Source organism: Acanthopagrus latus, chromosome 6, assembly GCF_904848185.1.
Source record: "Acanthopagrus latus isolate v.2019 chromosome 6, fAcaLat1.1, whole genome shotgun sequence".
NCBI classification, from domain to species: domain Eukaryota; kingdom Metazoa; phylum Chordata; class Actinopteri; order Spariformes; family Sparidae; genus Acanthopagrus; species Acanthopagrus latus.
Genome location: NC_051044.1, coordinates 17,443,242 through 17,469,945, shown reverse-complemented (window position 1 = coordinate 17,469,945; position 26,704 = coordinate 17,443,242). Strand labels below are relative to the sequence as shown.

At 42.4% G+C, this 26,704-nt stretch overlaps 2 protein-coding genes across 4 annotated transcripts in view; both read left to right on the top strand.

The window, feature by feature from the left end:
* tex264a (testis expressed 264, ER-phagy receptor a) overlaps positions 1 to 5,294 on the top strand; it is an 83,377-nt gene extending 78,083 nt beyond the window's left edge. Inside the window, exon 4 of the mRNA XM_037100665.1 lies at positions 3,901 to 5,294. Coding sequence (XP_036956560.1) covers positions 3,901 to 4,250 — 350 coding nt within the window. The 3' untranslated portion in view covers positions 4,251 to 5,294. The remainder of the gene's footprint in view (positions 1 to 3,900) is intronic.
* A 2,098-nt stretch (positions 5,295 to 7,392) lies between these two features.
* The window catches only part of grm2a (glutamate receptor, metabotropic 2a), a 33,891-nt gene continuing 14,579 nt past the window's right edge, over positions 7,393 to 26,704 (top strand). The window contains exons 1-3 of one of the 3 annotated variants that reach the window (XM_037100661.1): positions 7,393 to 7,952; positions 8,179 to 8,503; positions 19,807 to 20,503. In XM_037100661.1, coding sequence (XP_036956556.1) covers positions 19,976 to 20,503 — 528 coding nt within the window. In that variant the 5' untranslated portion in view covers positions 7,393 to 7,952; positions 8,179 to 8,503; positions 19,807 to 19,975. Of the gene's footprint in view, positions 8,504 to 19,806; positions 20,504 to 26,704 lie in introns of all 3 variants that reach the window. The other 2 variants (XM_037100660.1, XM_037100659.1) reach the window with 2 other exon arrangements.

Here is a 26,704-nt window from a genome sequence, read left to right as displayed (position 1 = left end):
CCAATTTCAGGAGTTGCTTACAGTTGTGGAGGGGGTGAAAGTTGTCCAGGCTCTTCCTTAGGGGCTGTCCACCCAATTACCCTAAATAGACCCATTATTCCCCGTAAAATTCCTTGCATTGTAAAACAAGTCTCTCTGGAAAAGTCCTTTTTACTGAAGCATGCAAATGAAGTATAAATCTCTCCATACACTCCATTTATATGAAGCAATACCTCTCTGACACATTCACACCCGCCCTGTTCCGCTGAAGACCATTCCCCGAGGTTCAGTTTGGACCTGCTCGCTAATCAACAGGCCCATAAATAGATCATATAAATAACCTAAGTGGACTTCTTGTATGTAATATTCTTCACTGCAGACAGGATCAGATCCGCTGGACGTGATAATTAGATTCCTGAGTGATGTTGGGATTCGGATGAATGAAAAGGAAAGACTGACCCAAGCGAGGAGCTCAGAGACTCTCTGTTTATTGTATTCGGGTCCCTGGTGACACATTTAGTGCAAACACACTTTGATGTGTGGATGAGATTTATTTGGAGTGTGAAAGCAGCAGGAAAGTAGCACGGAGGGTGTTTTAGTGTCCTGTGGGAAAGTCAAGTCGAGTCAGATCTTATTTGTGGACGACGTTTTAAGTCGCGGCCGTACATTACAAACCAGATAAGATGTGTTTAGATCCTGTTATTAATACGCATGGATGCTTGATATGGATTTTTTTTTTCAGCAGATACAAAAAAATTACTGCTTCTCATGACTGATACTGTGTGGCTTTACAGCGCAGCGGTTCGACATCATGAGGGCGACAGCAGCGTTCTTCTCCCTCTTCTTTCCTATGTGTATATTTGGTGCTCGCTAACCAGCTTTATAGCTGTAAACCGCCACCTGCTGTGCTGGAATGTGTAGACACTAAACAGGTTGTATTTATATGTCACTCATGTAGTCTTGGCGACCATTTAAAGTGCCTTACAACACAAGTCGGCATTCATCCATTCACTCACACATTCCTGCACTGGTGGCAGAGGCTGCCAGGCAAGGCACCACCTGCTGATCAGGATGGATATGTAGGCTGCAGGGCCCATGGACCGAGCCACCGACCCTCCAATCGGTGGACGACCCCTGCACTTTCTAAGTCAGTGAGGGCAATTTGGCTTTGTATTATCGGCTCTATCAGCTGTAGTTTAATTATTGCCATAATACACAAAAATACCAATGATATGATATTGTTAGAGCTGCAATTAGTCAATATTGTCATTGTCGCTTGTTTTCTTCATATAGTAATGAGATGGTGTCCAATAAAATGTCAGAAAATGATGAAAAGTGTCCCAAAGCCCAATATGCCATCCTCAAACGACTTTTTTCATAACGTCGTAACATAAAGAATAAACTGAAAATATTCACATTTAAGCTGGAATCAACGAATTGCGGCTTTTTTTTGCTTCAAACACTTCTTAACCCGATTAATCGATCATTGGAATAGGTGGCGATTGATTAAATAGTTGGCAACTAATAGATAATCATCATAGCTTGATACATCATACGTCTCTAACAAGAAAACAGAGGTTAGTTTAATGTATATAAGAACAGGAACAGAAGAACAAAAATCTCCAGACTGTGTAATATCAGTCAGGTTGAGATTTCAGAAGGTGAGTCTCTCATCTTGTCTTGATCACAGCTTGAACAGTTGCTGTAATAAAACACATTAGGAAGACAAAAGATTACTCAGCCCTTTGTTCATGTGGATTTATGTATTAATTTTTCTCACACATTCTTTTCTTCTGCCTCTGAAGTCTCTTCTGAAACCCACTGTGGACAGCTGCCTGAGTAATATCTGTTATGTAGGTGTGAGATGTGATGTGCCACTTATATTTAGTCTTGATTCCTGTTTTCCTGTTTGTAATTTTAGGCCATCTAAGCTACAATATCATTCTTTGGTCAGTAGTTTCAGTTGTGTTTATTGTGTTTAAATCTTTGACCCACCCAACACAAATCACTTATCTTATGAAATTCAACCTTCCGGTAAGATTTTTTGTATTTGCCAGCTTTTTCCTGCAAATACGGTGTTTCTTAGCGCATTACAACGTTTATCTTGCGGTGAACAGCAGTGAGCGATAATGAATAGCTGCTCGTTCACAGAGAACCGTAGATCAAAGGCCAATTAGAATCAGGTTTAGTCAGAAAGCATTAGTAAGATGAACATGTGGGTGAGGAAATCTCAGTCAATTAAGCTAATGGACGTTCTTCATGACACGTTCAGATTACGCGTTCTGCGCTGCAGACGGCCCTCTCTCCCTGCGACGCTAATAGTTAGCTGTACAGTAGCAAAACGCATGGGGTGCAAGTAATGAGAGGTCTTTGAGTTTATACAAAAGTGTTTATGCCTTTAACAATAACAATCCGACTCAGCTGACACACAGACTCCTGATGAGCTTTAATTACCAGGTGGGCTCCGTATCTTTATATTAAAGTAGCTCAAGTTTCTCCGAGACAGACTGGGTGAATTTTAAGTGACGTTTCATAGCACAATCGTAATATTGTGATCAAAGGACTGCAGAGAACGAAGATGCACAAACACAATGTCTGTGCTCCGTTGCATCGTCATTGATGAGTTTTGTTACAAGTCATAATGCTAATGAACCTTCAATTCTACATAACAATAGTGACGGTTTTCAGCCACGCTAATTAAGTGGCTGTACTGTAAATGGAGATTTCTGTCTCAGGAGTGTTGGATAGATTGTATAAACACTTTAATTGTCCCGAGAGGATGAATTCTACTGACTTCGATGATCTGTAGTTTTCCCACATTTGGTCAAAATGTACTTGCTGTGAAATATCTAAACATCTACTTCATGGATTGGGACACCATTTGGTGTAGACGTTCCTGGTACCCAGATGATAAACCATGATGACTTTGCTGATCCTCTGACTTTTCCACATATGCCACTGTAAGGTTGATATAGTGGTTTTTGAGTAAAAGGTTTTCACAACTATAAAATGAACTGTCATGAAATGTAATGCATCTATTTCATTGATTGGGACAAAAATAGGTACAGACGTTCATGGTACTCAGATGAGATAATTATAACATGAAATTTAATACAGATATTCGTGGTTGCAATGAATGCATTTGAATAATTTCCATGATCCTCTGTAGAAGCCAGCCAAAATCTTAAATGGCTGATATCCTCAGCTGATATTGGCCAGTCACAGATTTATCAGTATTGTTAGTATTTTCAGTATATCATGTACAGTATGTGCTGAATGATTTTATCTATATTTTTAAGATTGTAATGCTATAAGAGATTCTTAGTTAAATATTTTTCTTAAATTCCCAGTGAAGTGTATGTTTCATGTGCACTGGCATTATTTTGGACAAAAATGTTTATTGGCAAACTGTTGCTGTTCTCCCTAATATTGGCATCTGCCTAAAAATTGTACCTGCTAAACATGCAGATATTGGCATTTATCTCAAAGTATGCATGTTCCTAGATAAAACCTCACAGATCTGCCAGTGTGACTGTATAATCATATTCCTTGGTGTTTCCTCACTGAGACTTCAAAAACATTGTGTTCATCTCCTGTTTCTCTAATGTTCATGGCTGCTGGCAGCTTCAGTTGGCTAACCAGATAGCCATGTCTATACATTTCTGTAATGTAGGTTAAATCTTTACGAATTCAAACTTTATTTTTCTGTGTCATAGTAGTGACTTCCTTCCAGTCCCACTGAGAGAATTCCTACACTATAGCGTGTAAGAGATTGAGTAATAATAAATCTGCACCTGCGGTGAACACCTTTAGCTCCCTCTAATTCAGTTGTGCTTGCCAGCAATCCTTTTAGTTTGTGAGACTCACTATGCATCCTCACAGAGCATCTTTCATCTGTGTCTGTTTCCCGTGTTGCTGCAGGTGCAGACTCCCACAGTGATGTGAGTTCAGTGAGCGGCGGCGTGCCCTGGGACAGCAGAGAGACGTCCCTGGCTGCCTCCACAGCTGCCTCGCTGGCCTCTTCCCTGCCTCTGAGGGACGTAATGGATGCAAACGAAGACATTAAGCCCAGAGACCAGAGCGACAGAGGCTCGAACGAGTCTATGGGCAGCGGCTCATCCTTTGAAGAGCTTGACATGGATCAGGAGGAGGGAGACGAGAGGGAAGATGGAGAGGAGGATGAGGAGGTCCCTCAGGGCGAAGACGGAGCTGCAGAAGCTCTTGAACTGGTGGCTGAGAAGAAGGAGCCCTTGGGGGATGGAGAGGAGTAGGGAGGATCCTGAAGAGATAAGGGATGAGGCCACGTAACACTGGCATGCTAGAGAGTTTCTCAGTCTTTGCTCTTGTTGGTTATCTGTCATTTAATCTTGTCGGTGGATCTAAAGCTGCTCACGCCATGACCAACATGCCGCATTTCTGCGCCTTCTAATTCCTTCTTCCTAAGCCTGTACTTTTTGTTATACTGTAATCTCATTTTTTTAAAAACATAATTCCTGATCTTATATTTAAACTCTGTCAGGATAGAACAACAGATGACCCCCCCTCAATAGAGTTAAGTCTTCTTGAGTAAACCTAATTTTTCTCTGCACGTGGTGTGCACCAAATGAGAGGGAAGATCTGTTAAAATTTCATTTTCAAACTGTAATTGTATGTGAATCACCACCATTCCTCTGTGCAGACTAGAAAGCGACACTTTAGTTGAAGAAAAGTGACTGCTGCAGTTGCCCTGGATGATGATCGCACAGCAATTTTTTGCCCATGTGTGACAGTTGATATTGTACCTAACTTTCAAGACCATGTCCTGAGGGATTTTTGTCACGTGTTTGTGTGCATTACCTGACCGTGGTGTGTCGATATACAGTGAAGATGGGGTGAAAATGTGCAGGACCTATTGTTGACGGACCTATTTCGTTGTGTTGTTAATTTCTTTTTGGGAGAATATCTATCGCACTGGGGGAAATCCTGAAGTCTGAGGCAGAAGAGAAAAACAAACTGTCATCAACACCGGAAGTAAAATAACACCGCCAAAGCCTCCGAGTCACCAGGACGAGGATTTACAAACCCAATTCAAAGATGTAAACTTTCCCTCTCGGATTCTGTACAGAACATTTCCTTGTCCCTACGTGCTCTGATAATTGCTTTAGTTTTTTAACGTAATGTTCACTTCTACAGTTCTGTTTGTAGCCAAGACTCACTCACATCCAGAGACTAGTTGTGATGTGTTCGTAGGTTGAAGTTGTTGGTGCTGTGAGAGATAATGTACAGCACATTGCCTTGGTTGTGTCCTCTGTCTGTAATAAAAATTTTCAAATGAACAGCTCGGTTGACGGAAATCCGTTGTGCATAGATTTTGTCGCTCAAAACGCTTATATAACCCTCATTCTACACAGAACAATAACATTAATTTGAAGTTTTATCCCACAAAGCACATCATTACCGCTCGGCTCTGAGGACATCCATTTTTATTTGTCTGTTCCTCCACAGAGACGGAGAGATGTATCAAACTGCGGTCGGGAGTGGGACACATTGTTGTTTAGAAGTTATTGATGAGGCAGTAAGCGCTTAATAACTTATTAAGCTCCCCTTTTAACACTAACGGCTTCTGCGTTTTCTCATTGTGATGACTGTCTGTGCTGGGGAATTCAAAAGAATAAAAGAAAAAAAAAAAACTTCAAGAAAGAGCCAATAACGGCATAATGTATTTTTCCAGTGCCAGTTGAGCAAATTGAGCAGAGCTTTTGTGAGATTTCTTGAGGGAGCAGCCTCCCCTGGCTCACCTTAAAACACTTTCAAAATGTGCAAAAAGGAACACAAATTTGGGCACATTTTGGAAGCGCAAACAGTTAAAAAATATTACAAAACAAAATGTTATTGCATCTGAATTCTGTCGCTTTGGCAGGCGCGGCATTGATCCGAGCAGCGTTTGAATGAGAGGTTTGGCATTTGTGCCACAATTTATTTAATCAGCTGTGTGTACAGCAGAAGGGGGAGAATAGGCTCCGGCAGACTGTCGATGTTTGATGGACTCACCTGTTCTTCAGCCAGTGGTCCTTAATGAGCATCATGACCTATATGTACAAATGGTCTCATTCAAATCCAGCACCACAGCAGGCGCAGTGCATTTACCTATTAGTGCACCACTAACAAGAGAGGGAGAGAATGTCCAGTTCGGTATGAAATTGAAGGGATCCTCATCACAAATGTGTATTTACATATAATAATGAATATCGGCAAATGTTATTTCAGTATCTGGTCATTTTAAACTCCCAAGTATCCATACTAGTGTCTTCCCTAAAATGTCTACATTGCTGCTATCATTGTTGACTCTGCCAAGGTGTGGGAAGACAGTCTGTAATGGTACAAGAGACACTGTAGATGGGAGACAAGTCTAAAGAAAAAACCTAAATTAAGTACAAAAAGCACAACAGTTTATATTTCATACAGGATTTAATTAATGGTGGTTCAGGCCATCACATTCACCAGATCTCAACGCAGTTGACCACCAGAGGAAGAATTTGTGCTTCAGCTCACATTAACAGTGTCTGACTTCTGACTGAGTTCAGGTTGAGTTCTGTCACAAAGTTTCCTGTCCACCACTGATGGGACACTTGCTATCATAACACTGTACCAAAAATGACATTTTGAAAAGGTAGTGTTGACATCAATATGTCATTTTGCATGTGGGGGAATTAAGTTTTCAATGTTATTTTTTTTGGGGGGGGGGCTCACTCCATGCTGCAGGCCCTGGTACAGAGACTTTGAGAATCAAATCCAAGGGGTTTCTAAACTGTCTGTACATCTTATCAAGACACTTTATGTTGGTTTTACATTTGATTGGTACCCCATCTTTACTCTGTCCGGCCATGCATAGAAATGAAGCACCACTTCCACAATAAAACACACCATCCCGGATCCCGGCTGTTCGTTCTCAAACCGCTGGAGTAATTCCTATCATCAAGTGTTAAAACCTCTCGCCTAACAGTCGGCGAGCAGCATTTGGTTTTGCGATGATGGGACCGGTGGCTGTGCTGCCTGCAGAGGTGTGATTAGTCTGCGGGGACAGATGCCCTCACCACATGTCGGTTGCACTTTCACTTTTAATCCTGGCACCCCGATCTTTATCCGAAGGCAAAAATGAGGATCACTCTGGAAGAGGCTGCCATGACACACACTTGGGTCCACGACTGATTTAATTAATTGTGAAACCCACAGGGGGTGTCATGCAGCTTTGGGGCCACTGCGATTATTGCCTTCCCATGATGTTAATTATTAATCTCATTACATTGCACGTGGAGAGAGAGAGAGAGCGAGAGAGGAGGAGGAGGAGGAGGAGGAGGAGGAGGAGGAGGAAGGGGGGTCTCGACAAACAAATTTAGATGCTGACCGTTGCGTGTCTGAAGCTGCTTCTGACAGGAGGAGAGCGGAGAGGGTCGCAGCTCAGCCCCTCGGAGCGCACGTCTCCCTGCGCGTCTCCCTGCGCGCCTCGCCGTGCCATCCGGGACCGACCTCACACTCTCTCGTGTCACAACTTGTTCGCGGATCCCAAATAAAACATTTCCAACGCTGACGACAAGTAGTCTCCAAAGAATCGTTATTTTGATGTAACACACACACACACACACACACACACACACACACACACACACACACACACACACACACACACACACACACACACACACACACACACACACACACACACACACCACTTCCCTGACCGCTCGAACAAATAGGGGGCGACTCTTAAAGCCCTCTCCTCATTTGACACCCAGCAGCTCACAACACAGAGCAAAGCGGCTGACAGAAAGCTTTTTTTTCTTCTTCTTCTTCTTCCCTCCATCAGGCTCTAAATCACTTTGTCTGTCAGTGTTGGCGATGAGGCAGCTCATCTCCCCGACTGTTCGTGCGTGGAGCGACTGCGCCTTTGTACCAAGTATCCAAACCTTCTGAGAGTTGAGGCTCTCCTCTCTCAGGTTGGTGCAGCGGCAGGATCGTTTCCAAAAAATACTGTTAGACACTTCACTCGTGTAACAGGTAGAATTTCAACTTTTTCTTTTTTTAAATTTCGTTGAGCGCTAGAGCAGATAATCTGGCATCCTATCAGACTCACAAACGTCACACTTGGTTTCAAGGTTGCTCTTTAAATTGACATTTCCTCGCAGATACTGAAACGCCTTTTTTTTTTCCCTGCCCCTTCAGCACTATGCAGTGGGCGTCAGTTGCACTTGTTTTCAGGGTGTTGAGGAGAATGTGAGTTTTTGAGCGGCTGGCAGCGGGACCAGAACCTCCAGGAAACCCGGCGGCTTGTGTTTCTCTGTCCTCCTCAGCACCACGGACAGCTCCTGCACGCGTCGCAAACTTCAAGCAGCGACGCTCGCCTCCTCCACTCCTGCCCAGCTGTAGTGCATCGGGTTTTAGGCTGTTGAAAAAAAAAACCAAACTGCTGCTGCACAAGGATATACGCTGGGTTTACACGATCTGTTAATCGCACGGCAGCGCTGGAAGCTGAGAGAAGCCTGCACAGGTAAGAGATGTTTTGTAGGATGCATGTGCGTTTTGGTGGGTTTCGGTCAACTTCTACCAGCTGGTGATCTGAGTCATTTTATTCAGGTTAGGTCATCTTTTTTTTAAATTTTTAATTTTTTTTTTTAAAATGTTATTATTATATTGACAAAATCTTCACAATTGCACATCTTTCAAAGTGCTGTCATATTCCTACAACCTCCAAACGCAGAGAGATGAAAGAACGAGTTCGTGCGTAATTGGGCATTATTTATGGCACCACCGCTGTTGTTTGTTTGTTTTTGGTTTTTTTTCCGTGTCAAGAGCAGAATTTTATTTTATTTTATTTTTTTGTTAAACCATCACGTCTGTGGCTGTCTACTTGCTGCACAACCCTCCACATGTGCGAGGCTGCTGACAAACTACTAAACAGATGCTGCAGTAACAACCGCCATGTCTCCAGCCTCCTCTCCGCGCGATAAAAAAAAAAAAAGTGGGAAATATCGGAGAGGAAGTCGATTTAAAAAGTCCAAAACTTGAGAGTGTGTGTGCCGCAGACGAGAAGAGGAATATGTTTTCGCTTGGTTTCTATCCTCGGAGTCATTTCTCGATTAGTTTGATCTTCAGAAGATGCTCATCATTTTTTTTTTCCCCCACCCTCTCGAAATCAAAATCTAAATTTGATACACCCACCATTCATCAGTGCAGATTAACATCTCACTGTTGTGAATTAGCATAAGAGCAGTGAGATCCTAGATGTCCGTGTAATCCCTCGGCTATCATATTATCTGGCGTTTAGGATACATTTTTAAACACATGAGGAATATTAATGCACATACCCCGAGGCGCAAATATAAAGGCTGCGTCGCCAATACTGGACAAAGTCATTAAGGGAGGCAAGATGTTCTGTGGATGCCTCCTCCAGTCCCAGGGGGCATCTGTGCTGCATGTTCAGCAGATAAAACACAATAGAACCCCCCCTCCCAGTGTAATGCAGTGTAATCAGTTCATTCAACACACAGGTTCACACAGAAACAAAAAGCAAAGTGTTTGAAGGAGCATTAGTGGTAATCTGATGCACGTTTCACAGCAGGATGGAGCTTGTTAATAAATCTCCCTCCTGTAAGACTGAGAAGGTGAAATGATGTGCGAGCTGAGCGCTCCCAGCTGAAGACGTTGATTACAGTAAATTATTCAGGTCATGGCTGACTGAGGAGGACCGTGCTCCGCTGCCATCATCTGAATCCAAAGGCAAAAAGTAACAGGAGGAGGCAGGGCTGTCTGACCTGCGCTCTCCTCCACAGCTCAGACCTGGATGCAGTCTGCCTCACCTGTTACTTTTATAACTCGATGTGAAGAGGAACTCGCAGCCTGTGCGGCATGCATGATCCTTGTTAATTACCTCAGGGTGCTGGACGACCAGAGCTGGGTGGAGTTTTGGAACAAACAATGCAAAAAAAAAAAGACTCATTATCTGCAAAGAGAAGCTAAGGCAGGGAAGGTTTTTTTTTCCCCTCAGACTTGTATCAGCTCAAGTTGAACACCTGATCTTTCTGGACCAGGCGAGTCTGTTGTAACAGCAAGCTCGCTTTAATTACCCTTTAAAGTGGCTGCATGTGTGTCGGTGGTTCGGTTCTTGTAGGAGGAATCGTATCAGCTCAATGGCTCACTTTTCCTTACGGCCATGCCCTCAGTCACACATGTGCACACACACACACACACACACACACACACACACACACAGATGTGCAGGTGAGGTTGGAAGTCTGTCAGTCTCATCCACATAAAGCCTGGTCTGAACCACACACCTGACACCCATAACATCTGTTAAATATATTTTTTTTTACTGTCCCTCTGCAATAATGTAAACGCAGATGTGTATGCACTGATTTGTATCTCGTAAGCTGATAGTACATCTGCACTAGTGTTAATAAGACACACATATGTACCTCATGTGTTAAAGTAACAATCAAAGATGAGAAACAACAGAAAAAAGAGTCCCGGCCTCAATTTTGGATGCACAGGATGAATGGAATTGATTTAATGACGCCCTGAAGGTATTATTTCCTAAAAGTGTAATTTCATACATCAGCTCAGTGAGTGAGTTTGAAAAGTCACTGACATTGCAGCACTGCATAAAGTCATGTTTAAATCACACATCAAACTCAGAAAAAGCCCTGTACCTTCAGTGGGTTTCTACTCAAGTAGAAAGATTTAAGCATGGACTTACTCAAGTGAAAGCATAGAGAAGCTTCCAATTAATTAATGATGTGCGCATGAGTCTCCGATTGAAATTAACTGCTGAGCTGACTGCAAATGACTCACTCCTGTTTTACATTTGTTGAGTATGTGTGAGCGGTTCTGAGGTGAGTTCTGGGTCATCAGCTGCATCAATAATTCCAATCGGGAGTAATAAGGAACTGTTGTTGATTTCCTCTGCTCGCATCTGATATGGACTTGTGGTTTCCACCTCAGGAGTTTGCCTTTATTTTAGGATATTTTGGGCACAAAGACAGACAGTACGTGTCTCTGGATTGACAGGCAGGCAGCAGCTTGCTCATGCAGCTAATGTGATGTTGAAAGAAACTGTCTCCAACCATCAAAAGTGTTGGAAGCTGATCTGCTGTCAAAGAGAGCATGAAACCCAACGATGATGCATGAAAGCAGTGGTTCCGCACCTGCCTTAATATAAAGAAACACCCTTGAAGTTGTGAGACGTTGTCTAAAAGTAATGAGCGGCTCAGTTGTTTCAACTTAATAATCTTCAGACAAGGCAAGTTTTTTCATATAGCACCATACAGACACAAGGCAAGGTGTTTCCCAGAGACTTAGACATGTATCAAAACCTAGACATTAAGAAAATGGCATGGGGATTGTCTCATAACCCACTGGTGGGGTCTCAGCACTGCATGTCCCAATTGTTAGTTATTGTTTCTAATCTGTTGTATCAGACTGTTATTGACTTGTCTGAAAAGCTTTAGTTTGACATTCTGGGAAATATACTCCTTTGCTTGTTTTGGAGTGTTATATGAGAAGATTGATATCGCTCTAATGACTGATACATATGAAGCTCAGCTTAGATAAGTATACAGACTGGGAGTAGAGGGCTCTGCTCCAAGGTAACAAAATGTGACTACCAGCACCTCTAAAGCTCAGTGATTAATGTTGATATCTTTAGTAGTCACCCAGCGTATCTTGTTAGAAACCAATCATTTCTCACCTGAAACTCCGACTGTTGCAGTGAGCGGAGCTTGTTTTCTTATCTTTTCAGGTCAGGATTTGGAGTGTTAAACCTTATGAACAATGCATACTGTGAATTTGTTATTTTAGGGGAATACATTCATCAAGCCCGTACTGCACCTGAAATGATAGCACTTGGGCCGTCGGCTCTTGTTTGCAAGATCTGAGCCACAAACAGGCCATACCATGGTCAGATGTCCGCCAATGGCAAACTGAATAAACCAGAACTGGCCCGAGCCGGTGCCAGATCCAGACCATCGGAATAGAAGGAAGTGTGATGCCGACTTGGGCCAGTTCTGGTTCATTCTGTGACAGGAGTGGACCGCCTAAGCGCCATCCTTCTACGCGGCACGTGGGCTGGTTTGATTTAAGTGTAAACTGACAATAAAGTTGTATCTGATCAACAAAACCGTTGAGGTAAGTCCCCAAATGTGTTTGCGTGTTATTGGACACTTCAAATCGAAATCAGATATTTTAATAAAAAGAGAGTGAACCAGAATGACTTTCTGAAATACAGGCGGAAAATACCACTGTGTAAAACCTTGTGTGGTGGTATTCCCCTGAAAATATCACAGCTCAGTCTGAACGCAATGAAACTGTCAGATTAAGAGAAATTGAAGCATCTATTAAAAAACAATCCTCACTGCTCTGGGATATTGTTTGGGATTTTTTTCTTTTTTTTTTTGTTGTATAAATGGCGCAATTTCAAAAACACAGAAAAACTAAATGTGAGCTCTCATCTCTTCACATTTAAAATAATGAAACTTTAATTGCCTCACTATTACCAACTGTCAGTCCAGGAACAGCACTTTTAATGATTTCCAAAAAAAAAAGAAAAAAAAAAAGAGAATCATTTTGTTTCAGGCCACTCTCTTTGAATGGTGTGGTGGTGGTGTGACGATGAATAATGCAAAGATACAATAAGAAAAAAAAAAAACTCTGAAACAAAAGCACCATACATCCATCACCGTCTTCCGGCCAATAACAGGACTGGCAGTAATGATCTCTGAGAGACAAAGGGAGAGGATGAATGTTTGATGAGGAACGGCAGAATGGGGCTCCTGGGAGGTGAGGGGACCGGAGAACGCATGCAAGGAATTCCCTCTTTTTCAGGTGGACATAGAAGGAGGAGATGGGTGGGGGGAGGGGCACAGTCATATTGAAAGATGGAGCAAGCTGTTGGTTGAACAGTGAGGCACACGCTGAATGGAGGTGGAGGTGGATCGTATGATAATCATGAACTCGATATGAGGTTGTTTTCCCACTGAATGGATCCAGCGAGCCTCTGAATTGATCCATGTCTTCTTAATTGCAGGAGCCGCTACTCCAAGCGCCTGCTCAAGGGCCTCCTCGCTCTTTAATTGCTGATCGTATAAATGACCTTATCAGAAAAGGTCGGCAGTTGTATTTTTGGGAGAGGATTTTATCGTTTTACTGATGTGGCTTCGGCGGGGCGTCACTGATCCGGTCAGCCGTCCTCACAGCATTAACCGAACTGGATTCGCGCAGCGGACTGTTCAGAGATAATCCTCGTAGCATTTCCTGTAAACGCCTCATCCGCATTAACACTGTATTCTAAAGATCGGTTTAGATCATGCCCGCTGATTAAATAGGCTGAAGCACTTCACTGTGCTAAGTAGCCTTGTTTGCTGCTGTTTGAATGAGTCATTATGAGTAATTGCACAGAGGCAAAGTGAGAGAAACTTAAAAATTATTATATAATGGATGAAAAAGCATCCAACGTGGACACATACTGGATACTAACTTCTCATCTGTCCACAGAAGAGCATTTTAAATACACATCGCCACATAAAATGAAAAGGTATTTCAATTTTGCACGTGTCCTACAGTGTGCCTGGGGTTGTTTATGACGGAGGATTGCATTTTATTTTTTGAACTGATACCACATTTCACCTGTGCGATGAGCTCTTCGCGAGATGGAATAAGCAGAGTAAACCTGACATTTCCACAGAGAACCTGTGTGTGATCACCGTAAAGACCCAGCAGCGCTTCCACTCCATTGTCTTCACCTCCCAGGAGCCGTTAGGGTTGTGAATGCACGATGACAAACATGCAGACCCTGAAATAACTGTGTCTGAAAGCGGGAATTAGTTGTGTCTGAAAAATCAAGTCACAAAACACAGACTACAGTTGTTGTATGTGCAAACTGTGCGGTTTTGTAAAGACAATCCAAGAGTTTATTTCTTACACGTGATTAACTGGTGAATTGATTGACAGGATATCAATCGCCTCGTGCTGAATTACTCTTCAGCAAAATTAAATTGACTTCTCTCTGCCGGCCTGTGCAGAGATGGATGTTTTGTGTGACTGCAGGTCGCAGAGTAGCCTGCACAAAAACCTCTTAAATCTCAAAAACGCATTATACAGTCATGTGCACCGAGCACACTGAGTGACTGATTCAATTCCTCTTTGGAGGCTGGAGCAGAAAAACTTCAAGGGACAGTTCACCCAAAAATAGGGGTGAGTAATATTTCCTTTTTTTGGTGAACTATCCTTGAAAATACTGCAGAAATCGTGCATCTAAGAATTAGAGAAAGAACCACAACGCCCCTGTCGACATGAAGATGGTTTATCAAGCAAAAACAGGTGAAAAGTTGCTGCTCCAAAAGTCTCTGTCAGCAGCCTCTCAAATGTGATGATTTTCTGGTTTCCTTCAGTCACTAGTTTCTCTTTGCATGTCCTAGCTTAGTAAAAAAAACACATTCCGAATGAGGATGCAGATCGTTAAAACATGATTCCCAAATAAAGGAAAAGGTCTCATATAAAACGTTACTCAGTGGATTGTGCTGGGCTGGGGACTATTTCTGGCTGGCTGTGGATTAATATATGCGCATCTCGGTGCTTGAGTGAGCATTTGCAGCAACAGGACAGTGTTTGTGGAACCATCTTAAAATAGACCATGTGCATGATTGATGGTTATGATGGAGACGCCATGATCTGATTCAGCGGTGTGGCTTGCTGATTTAAAAAAAAAAAATTATATTTTGCGTTAAAATCTAGGTGAAAAAAAAATGAGATGGACAATTTTAGACATTTATATACTTGTTGCGATAGTAAGTAACAAACAGAATATCACCAGCCTTATTCTTTAATGTGTCTCAAGAGATTTGTTAAGGCTGTCAGGTAGTTAGGTCAGGATTTCACGTGTCACAGGTGCTTCCAGGATGTGAAGTTTCATGCGCAGTTTATGCTCAGTAATGTGTGTGTGAGTGTGTAAGTGTGTGTGTGTGTGTGTGTGTGTGTGTGTGTGTGTGTGTGTGTGTGTGTGTGTGTGTGTGTGTGTGTGTGTGTGTGCACTCTCGAGTCTTCTTTCCCATTAGCAGACCTTTTTTCAGTCGTCCCCCACCCAGGACTATTCTCTTTGTCAGCTGGAAATGTGATTTTAGGGAAGCCTGACTCCCATTAGCTTTGCCTCCACTTAGCCATCCTCCAAGTCATTTCCACAGGGGGATCTCCAACCTGCTCACCCAGGCTCAGGGCTGCATATACAGTAGATGACCTCCACTCTTCAACACTATTGCCTTGGGAGATATTACCATATTAATGCCGCACTCGACTCCCGGGGCACGAGTGTCATAAAAAAGGCAACCTGGATTGCATCTTTCTAAAAACCCCCACCCACATCCCTCTGCTGCCCACACTCCTCCTTTTCTTATATATTTTTTTTCCAGCCCTCACACATCTGCTATCTCTTCTTGTATTTTTTTTCTTCACAGCCCCCATCTACTCCTCTCATTCCTTCACACAGTCTGGTTTGAAGTGTGTAAGAGGCTGGCAGGCTTTACGCTCTTGAATTAAAAAGGCCATCTGGTGAAGAGGGAAACAGAGATGGCTGCATAGGAGGAGAGAGGAAAAATGAGAGGCATAGTTTTTCTTTGAAGTTAACGTGTCGACAGAATCCTGGGTGGGATAATACATCTAAAGTGTAAATATTACTCTTAGCATCTGTCATTTACGCACAGAAGGCATTTTGGGATTGCCTCACACTGAGTTATCTGGTGTAAGAGCTCGAAACTGAGTGAGACTCACTGCCATTCTTGTGCCTGCTGGACAAAGTGTACACATTTATTAAAGGAATAGTTTGGGAGGGAAGGATCAATACCACTCTCAGGTCTATACGGCTAATATGCCTCGTCTCAGAGCCTCCCTCTGCTCTGCTAGCAGAGAGCAACCGAAGCAAATGTAACTGTAGAAATGGAATCTATTAACACAAACAAATGGCCGACTTCCAGGACAATACAGAAGTTCCACAGTCTCTTTAACATGTTTAATTCAGCTTGTTTAATCCTGACAATAACTAAAGTAATAATACGATGCACTTCTGTTTTACTGAGCTGGAATTGACTGAAATATAACTTATAACTCACTGTAAAAAAAAAAGGTTCTCCCTCTTTTTCTCAAATATCAAACAATTGTTAATATTAAGGGTGTTTTACAGTTGATGGTTCCCAGTCTTTATGCTAAGCTAGGCTAACCATCTGCTTTTAGTAGCTTTATATAAGTTGAACATGTTAGACTTGTTGGCCCTACTCATTGATCCTTTGTCTAAGTGAGCTTTGTACAAGTCAAAATCTATACCCCCAACCCCGGCTCTGAACCTAAAACAACCAAAAGAGTCAGTTAACTTGTCACGGGCAAGAGAAATGAGCTGGGTTCATTAAACATTTACAAATCTCCTGCTGCTTTTGTCCAAAGGAATGGTATCATAATGGGTTGTATACTGGAGTTTAGTGAGCGAAGACAGAGAGAAAGAGTTCACCAGTGAGATGGAGGCCTCCTTTGGGAATCCACGACATGGGAGGAGACTGACGATGTGTCAGCCAGAAATCCTTTTGTCACCGTTCCCTCTTGAGGCTGTGTGCTTAAGTGCTTCAGCGCTGTTATTGCTGCCATTTCTGTCACTGCATAAAGCTATTCCAAATAATCACATTTGGTCAGCTTACAGCCTTCTTTCTTTGTTTCTTTTCCCCATTTGGGCATTTATGACTTGTGTGGCAATGTTTCACACGCTGCAGAGCTGCACTACAGCCAGAATACACTCCCTGAACATCAGAACATTCTTGTAGAACACAATTGTGCTCCTTCGCTTGTCTGCCTTTGTATGCCAGGGAAGTAGCTGTGACTTAGCCCATATGTGCCGGCTGCTGCAATGGACTCTCACTTGTTGACAAGCCGCTGAGGGAGAAAATGGAAAGTCTGACATCCACGCACTTATTTTTTGTGGAAGGAAAAAAAAAAAAAAAGCCCTTTTAAGTTTCACTGATGGTTCATCAAATGTAATGCAACATGTCACATCTTATTTCTTATTAAAAGGCTGCAGTGTTTGCACCAGAAGCAGCTCTAAAGTGGTAATTATTTATCAAATCAAGTAACAATAACGATGGATCATAGATAGGCTACTGGAAGCAATATCTAAACACGTCAGTGGTTTGAAGCAGAGGCTTTAGTCATTGTTCTTTTTGGGATGTGTCTAAAAGGAAGAACATGAAAAGCTCTGACTGGAGTTGGATCAGTTCGGTCAGTTAACAGAACAGGCTTCCCGGTTCTCCCACAGGACCAGTCTGACACCATGCATGGCCAGACCGGTCCACTTGTCCTGGTCTGTCTTCTGCTACCTCTTCACCCTCTCCATCTACTGGCAAGTTTCCATGGAAACAACAGGGTGAGAGAGACTATAGAGAGAGAGAAAGACAAGATAGAAACAGAGAAAAAAAACCCCCAAAGAACATGGTCTGCAGTCTGGCTCCTGTCGAGAGCTATACGATGTTTTAATAGGTAGGTCAGTTTGAAAGAGAAAGAAAGAAGTGTGCATTTTAATATCCCCCTGCTGTGGTTTCATAATCTCTCATCAATACAATTAATTACTGTCTGTCGGCCAACTTGTCTGGTTGAGACAGTGGATGTGAGAGATCATTCTAAGCTCAATAATTTACAGCGATAAACTTCTCCCACATTCAACCCTCTGCTTAATTAAGCCTCTGGGATTTGTGGGGACTGACACCAGGACTGAACAATAACCCTGCGACTCCTCTGTTGTTAATCCATACACGCACTGCATCAGCTTTAGCATTAAATAGGGATGTGGCCCGGCACAGTACTGATGCTACACTTATGACACATTTGAGTAACTGCAAAAAGCACATTTGATGTATCATACTGATCTCTACTGTAGTTGTACTATTTCAGGCAAATGACTTTCATAAGGTCAATTCAGTCGTCATCTACTCGCCTTCATGTTGATGAAAAGTTGTGTGAAATTTTGTAGTCGACAAAACATTTCTGGAGCTTCACAGCAGCAGAGTGTTGTAGCATTATCCTAAATACCTGAAAAAGAAGGGGACTTGTTTTAAAAGGCTAGAAAAGCAACGGAAAGAAAAAAACATATAATGGTTCCATCAGTTTATTTGAAAGGATGTTATTTACAATGAGATCATCAAGCTTGTGCACCCTCTTCAGACGGGGTGCATGCTAACACTTTTGGCTTAGCAGCTAAAGCGAGGTTTCGGCTTAAGAAAGGGTTTAAATGAAAATCTTTGCAAATCTGTTTTTTTTTTTTTTAACTTGAGCCCTCTGGACACTTGGATTATGCCAGGTGAGATGTATGGAGCAATGCTTTTTTTAAGCTTCCTTTTTAAGTTTTAAGATAAGTCCCCATCTATTTAAGTTGTTTTGGAGAATGCTGCAACACAGGTTTGCTGTGAAGCACAATTACTTCCTCAGTGTTATTCAACTTAAAGGAGTAGTTTGACATTTTGGAAAAAACTGTATTCATTTAACAGATTGTGCTGCTGAATGAATTCACTTATTCCCAAAGCAAATCTCTTGTCACTTCTGTCACCTCTATTTTGCAGTAACTTCAATGCCATTAAGTTTTTCCTAACTTTTCTTGCTTCTAGCCCTAACGTCTGACCTGGCAGATCAATTTTCTGTTATTACTAGTTTAAATGAACACAAACAGTAAATGCCTTCATTACTCGAGGACAGGCATTCACTCTGCAGTGCGTTTCCAGAGTTTGCTTTTGAGAATGAGACACATTTGTTTTTCTTACATGTTTTTTTTTTTAGCTTGGGGAAATGCTCACAGTTGCATCTCACTGTGTAATGAAAATATATGATCTATCTTATTACAGACAACAGAACAAAGGAATGAGTTTATGTAGCTGTTGATGAAATCTCGCTAAGTCGGTGCGCTTGAAATATTCAATACTTTATCTCATTTTATTTGAATGTGGTTTTTGCTTTTGTTGTGCATAATTTTTTTGTTGGGTATGCATGTGTGAGCAGTTGATGTGGTCTGACAAAATGTTCCTCAGGGACACCATTTGTTATCTCTGTAGAGGTTCGGTGTGCCGGAGCATGTGCACATGTGATTATAAAAGAGTTCTACCATCATCTGAAGGGGAGCAACTTGATCTCAGATAGACGACATGATAGGACGCAAAAGAGAGTTCAAAATAAAACACACACACACACACACACACACACACACACACACACACACACACACACACACACTGAATGAAGCCTTTCACAATGACGGTTAAACCGTGTGCTGCTTGAAAAGACACGAAAACCATTTGGAGGGTGTTTGTGTTGTACTCAGTGAACTGTGCTCTGATGGTGAACTCTGTCCTCAAGCTTCTGCCAACATTTTACTGGTTATTTCCATATAATACAGTTCTATATACGGTATGTGCCTCTTCGAGATTCCTTCTACATAACAGAAAACACTTCTGATGGTAACTGTCCTTGTGTTTACTATAAACCAAATGAAAGAGCTGTCTTGTCAAATTAGACTCATCTCTTTCATGAGTTTACTTCAGTTGTGCAGTAGCATGTTTGGTTGCTGCTGGTAATGACATGTCTTTATTTCTTTCTGTCCTGTGTGTCACATCCATCATCAAGAGGCATCAAAAGACACAAATATTTACCCATTTGTACAGTTGTCAAATCTTTCTATGGGACGAGTCGGTCCCTGGCAGCCACAATGTGTGTGAGAAACAAAGGGTTCATTGTGCTCCAGCTCAAAGGCTGTGACTGAATTTCTCTCTGTTTGATCCGCAGGCTGTAATCTACAAAAAGCTCTGAAGAAGAGAAGGGACGAAGAGGATGGCACTGATGCTGTAAATGGCCTCTGTCAGAATAAAAACACTGGTTGTTCTTTTCTTCAAAGCTTGACCAGTCGCTGACCAGAAATCACAGGCAGGACGCTGACCTTGTTTCGCCCAGGGATATGTCAGTGGGGAAATCCCCTGTGTCGGGGGTGCGCCCTGTGCCCCGACCCCTCTGGCTGTCCCACCTCAGCCTGCTGTGCTTCTGTGTGTCTCTCTTTGCCCAGGCTCCCCAGGGTTTGCCTGCGGTAAGTTATAACACTGACTCCAAGAGGGAGATCACTTTGGACGGAGATTTGATGATTGGCGGCCTGTTCCCTGTGCACCAGAAGGGTGAGGGCGCAGAGGACTGTGGGAAGATCAATGCTCAGAGGGGGATCCAGAGACTGGAGGCCATGCTGCTGGCACTAGATGAAATCAACAAGGATGAACGCATCCTGCCTGGGATCAAACTGGGAGCTCATATACTGGACACTTGCTCTAAGGACACCTACGCTCTGGAGCAGTCTCTAGAGTTTGTCCGGGCCTCCCTCACCAAAGTCGACGACAGCGAGTATACGTGCCCCGACGGCTCCTACGCCATCCATGATGACGTCCCTCTGGCTATCTCTGGGGTCATAGGAGGTTCCTACAGCGATGTCTCCATTCAGGTAGGAATAAAACACACCAACTGAGAGAGGGTGGGGACGTGTGGGGAACATAATTAACTTTACATTTGTCTTGAAGATCATCTTTGTTTTATGTCATGAAATGAGTTTGTCAAAAGCCAGATTAATCTTTTCAGACAGCAATTACAGAATGTGCATTTAACCATCAGCAGCTACTGTGGGCTTGAAAGAGAGAGACAGAGAGTGAACAAGCAGGCGTGAAAGTGTGATGGATGGTCATATAACTGTCCATTTAGACTTAAGTACCATGTGCAATCACCCCTTGTGCGATGTTAACACAGGGACCTAATGAGTATCGGTTACGCAATGAGGATCTGTTTACCTGTACGCCCATATGCTTGGCTGATCTAATTTAGAAGATCTCTTTCTCTTTCCTGGTAATTCACACTTGAGCTGCAGTCCTGTCAGAGGCAGACGTGCTACAGATGTTGCGCTCGGGACGGTCTGACAGGATGACTAGTGACGGCATGATTACTCTCAGCCGCAGCAGCAGCAGCAGCAGCAGCAGCAGCAGCAGCAGCAGCAAGCTGATGCGATGAAAGCTCTGCTAATTGGGTCTCCGAATATTCAGCCGTAATATGGCTGCCACATCAGTGTAATTTCAAGTCATTGTGAAAGGAGATAAGTGTGTCACATGGAACTGAGCTTTGTAAAAATCTACAAATATACATGTCGTAGGGCATTAACTTTAACTCATCATCCCGGCTCAGTCAGCCAGAGGACCGTGTCTGCTGTCTCGGCGTAAGAGCATGGTTCACCTCACTCGAGACCCACAGCCTCGCGTTCCAGATATCTGCTTGTTTGAAGAAAGGAACACACTTCTGCCCACCCAGATATAATAATTGGCTTCAGATGATTGATAAACCATAGATACTGTAGGAACCTCTGCGTGCGGCAGTCTGCTGTTAGCAGCTTTCCCCACGGGATATTTCAGGACAGTCCGCTGGTGGTGGCATCCTTCCATAGTTTTTAGTCATAATTTGTAGGGGACAGTGGCCAGCAGTAGACATGTTAGCACTGATACACCAACAATAAATTAATCATAGTGAATAGCTGCTTTAGTGTATGCCCTTACATAAATGTTTTCTCAAGATGGTGCAGAAAAATCCTGTCCATATTTAGTTAATCTAACCAGAGTGTTGAAAATAATTCAAAATATCTTCTTTAATTCAAATGACTAAAGTAAGTTAGGTTTGCTATTCCATGTTTGTACTGGAACTCTGTTTTAACCTTTCTACTGACAATAAACATGCCAAAAATAAAGTACAGTATATTATACAGGCAGGGAGCTCCTGGGGATGATGTAAGAGGAGGATTCAGAACACCTATATTGGGATTCCTGGTGAAAAGGAGAGTTTGGAAATAAAGGGTTTGATAAACGAGCTGTAATTTTAGTGACACCCTGCATCTGGGGCTCCTCAGGGAGCGTCCTTGTCTTGTGGTAATTTATGGATGTGCTATTACGAGCCAGAGGTCTGAGGTCTGCCCCAGCTTCTCAGTGAATCTTCCTCATCAGTAGGAGTGCGCCACAGGACACAGATCCCTTTCTCACCATGAATTACCCTCTATATTGTAATGCGTTTCATGTTATGAGGTCTGCTAGCTCGTGGTATTTCTGGCTGGTTGAACAACAACGCTCACATTGCCTGGAACTGTAAATGGGTTCGTACCTTATTCTTTAAATACTACCTTATAAAGTTAGCTGTGATCAGACAGTTATGTCCTGCAAAAGATATCACGGAAATTTTGCTTGGAACTAATTTCATCTTCCCAATGTTTTAGAAATTTGCCATATCAGACAAGACTGGTATGTGTATCTGTTAACATGTGCAGCTGTGTTTTCGGGGGCAATGTAAATAGACAAAGATATGCATTTGGAGCATGCAAGTGTGTGGCATTTCTGTGCTGCAGATACCATCTCTACACAATGTATCCGTCCTTTGTAGCCACCTAATTTGTACCTAATCTAAAGCCAGTCAGACCTTTTGAGTGAACCAGACTGCCTTTGTGAGAGGCTACTGTGCCTTCCCCTTCTCTGTGAACGGCAGGCGGTTAAGTCAGATGCGTGTATTCCAACCAAAAGGCAAGGCAGTCACAGGACAACTTGCAATACTGGTCCAAAGGCCCTTATCGCCATGGTGACATGGTGGAACATGGTGAACCGACAGGTGGTGAGAACGCTGAGTGCTGTCTAAATCTGTCACAATGAAGGAGCGTGTTGCTGTGCTGCTGGTGTTGTGGTGTGACTATCGCAGATACGGGGGTGGATCTGGCTGCAGGCCTAGCCATGCTGGCGTTACATGGGCACAGATTGAGTTAAGTGTGGAGGCGAAGTTCTATAACGCTCTCGCAGGCTAGGTCCCGTCTCCCCCATCTGCGGTTGCTGCCGCGCTGTCTGGTGGTTTGGCAAAGGTGTGCCTGTCGCACAGAGGATGTAGAGGGATCATATGAGAGATCATGTTTCACAGAAACACTGAGACAGTGATGAGCAGATACGATCACGGGTTGGTGGGGGGTTTGGGGAGATGGAGTGTGTCACGTGGCATCGAATGGCGTCGAACCATTCGAGAATCAAAAGCCTGAATCTTAAACAGTCAGAGGGAAGTCTGTGAAGCCATCTGGACAATTTGAATGAATCTGCTGGTGGAAATATTTATGTGATTCAAATGTTAAGCAGTGAACATCTTCCCTGTGGTCTATTTAAACAGCAGGTTATCGGTGCAAGGTGAGTAATGACCTTGTGATGACATGTTCACTACATTCAACATCTTCATTCATGTGCAAAGATACACATTTACCTGCAGCACAAGATTTTCTGCGGTAATGTTGCATACTGAAAGCAAAACATGCTTAAATGATAAACAATCTTCAAAACACTGTCGGTCTGCAGCCAGGGTATGAATTCTCGTGAATGTAACTGCTTTAAGAGGGAACATTAGCGTTATTACTTCTAGGTGTCCTAAAGGCGTGGGTTAATCAGAGATGTATTATATTCCACAATTACAGTCCAGGAACATCTAGCCTCAGGGTTGGCTTCTGATTAAAACATGGAAGGGACTCCACTTCTGTTATCCCGACCGCTGTCTTTGCTGCTATACATGACTCACTAGTGAGAGAGCATCCCCCAGGAAAAACATCATAATCACCAGGGCGCATTAGAAGAACAACACCTCTGGAATGTCAAATACTGAAACGCTCACTGAAGAATTATTCTCAGGCATGAAACATGGATAGAGGAAATTTCTGGAACCAATCTGAAAACAATAAAAAAAATTAAAAAAAATGACCTGCTCTAATCTTTCAGAACAGCGCACAAAAAATGCTGTCTGGAGGAAGAAACCTGGCTTGTTCTGGGGTTTTAGGATTGAACACTTTTATTGTGTAATGGCACCTTTACGAATTCAATGGAATATTTTAGCACACTGTCTGATTAATGAGAGAAACTCACAAAATGGAATTTGAGGATATAGATCCTGATATCAACACACTGCTTGACATTTGCAGACTCAACTGTGTGAACAGAATAATACATTAATGAGAAGGATCTCTTGTATTTAAAAAAAAAAAAATATCCACAAACAACCTCATTTATAGAATTGTCTTCATATGCAGGTAGACAGTGCCAATCTCTAGAGCATTCATGAGTCATACAAAGGATTTAAACATGGATACACACACGACAGAATCCATGCAAGAGAGAACAATAACGATGAAACATATCAGTAAAGCCATGCAGTGAAAATGCATTATTCATGGGTAAAAAGTAAAGAACGTGCTTCAAAAATCTTGAATAATTCACATGCGATTGGATTCTTCAGTGGCTTGGCAGAACGCACTATTTGTGCAGTAGAAATACATATAATGTCCACCGCACAAACTCGATGACGGTTAAAGTCAGCTGCACTCCTGTTTTTGGTTCGTCATGCATGTGAATTTTCAGTTAACCTTAACTTTCCTGCTTGATCACACTGAGCATGCCTGTGATGTCTGACAGAACAGGGCCGATTGTAGCGAGACGATAATGCACTGAGTCACAGAGGAAAGGAATGATATGAATGGAGGCAAGTACATGTCAAAAGCTCCTGACATTGTAAATGAATGGAGGCGCAGCCACATCTTAACATGTGGTGTAGTCTGAATGGTTGCTTGACTCTGGGGCCTCTGAAAGACTTCTGCAGCACAAAGAACATCATATCATCCTGCAGAATGAGGGGGCAGGTCCCAATCAAAAACATCCTTGCTCTAGGTGTCAAACAGTTCATTTTTCAAGCCTGTTAAGCTGTTGCCAAGCAACTAAATCATAAGAAATATACTAATAAAGATCTAATGCATGGCATGCTCTAACTATCCACTATGCTATGATGTGCATGCATGTCTGCTCCTCATGTGTTTGCTTGTGTGTTGCGGGGCACTGCAGTGGACTGTGTATGTGTGATACTGAGTGGAGCTAAGGACTGCTGCTCTGGGAATACAGTGTTATTGCTGTTGAAGCACACTGAGACAGTCTTCTGGGAGGAGCAGATGGGTTTTTCATGTAGAAAAAATCATGACATCTCTACAAAGTATGCCTGATATTTCCTGGACCAGGACACTCTCCTGAGTCTGTCCCCATATATCTCTTGCTCTGTTATTTGACTATTGCCCCAACTGTGTCCTCCTCACGTCAGTTTTTTATTCATTTCTCACTCTTTTGAATTTCTCACCCATTCAACAGTATGTTAAGCAGACAGATCAAAAAAAGTATAAGAACAGCACATTTAGCTTATATAAGTAGGCTCATGTGAGATTTTCATGGTGCAATAACCATCTCAGAAAATGTGCCTACACATTACATCATAATTACAACCCTTTTTAAAAAGTTGGTATGCTGTATAAAACATAAATAAAGACAGAATGCAAATAATTTGCAATGAATCTGTGTTTCCCAAAGGTTTTACAAAGTGTTCCGGAGCCCATGTAGTAACATCCTTTGGACATGCAATTCAAATGGGGGTGAACCCCAGCCTAGCTTGTGAGCAACTGAGCCTTTCAAGTATCATACCCAACCATGATACTGTCTCCTGTTTCCAGTTAACCTGGTTGAACTGTGGAATGGTATTAAAAGGTGTTTTTGAGCATGTGCAAACAAGTACAGTCTGTTTTATTCATATTTCACACAGTGTCCCTGTCAACTGTTTTGGAATTGGGGTTGTATTTCTATCAGTTATAATGGCCAATAAAGGAATAAAAAACGGAATGCTTTTTTTGGTTAAACAAATGTTTCATTATAATTTCACAATACGTTATGTCCTGACAGACATGAATCATGATATAAACACGGAATATTATTCAGTGACACTTACCCAGTAAAATTCAGCAAAGCAAAAAAGAAAATGTCCAACTGTCAATGATCGCACCATGGTGTACCACTGCAACCCTTTTAACTACAAACTCAAACACCACGTTGGCAATTTTTGTGAAAAATATAACAAACCTTGGACTTTTATCAATTCTTTTTTTTTTTTATCTTGTATGAATAGCTTTTGTGATGTGTTACACAACTGTATTTTGACATTTCACATGGGCAGTCTGAGTTATTCTAGCTCATGGTGTTGGCTGGTGCCTTGGGGGTATCTCTATGGAAACAGTATACGACAGCTGAAAAGAACAATCCTGTTACTCGCTGTCTCTGTGTCAAATGCAGCTACCAGGTCCTGTATGCTCTCACAGCTTGGGCGGAAATCACTTTCACAGTAATCTGCTCAGTAACAGAGCCTGCAGTGCAAAGCCACACCGGTCCACTTCTTAATTGTCTTGATTAAATAAGGTGCTGTCTGATGCATGCTGATCCCTACAACTGAAAGTGTGAGACTGTTAGCCACACCGCGTAGCAAAAACCTCTGTCATATCTTCTTGCAGTATATTCTTAAGAAAGAATCAAAAGAAACATCACATGCAAGTGACAGTTCCTGCAGGGTGTAACAAGAGTGAGTCTATCAGTGTTCAGAGTACCTTTGTTCATAAACTCTGATTCTATCACCGTCCTCTTGTCCTCTGTGCTTAAATGAAAATAAGAATGGCAAGACAAGGCTGACCATTTAGTTGTTTTCAGTACTATAAACATTAAAAGCACAAAACATGTCACAAAAATACCAAGTTTAGTTTAGTGTAATGGACACCAAACCTTATCTTATTGAATTAATA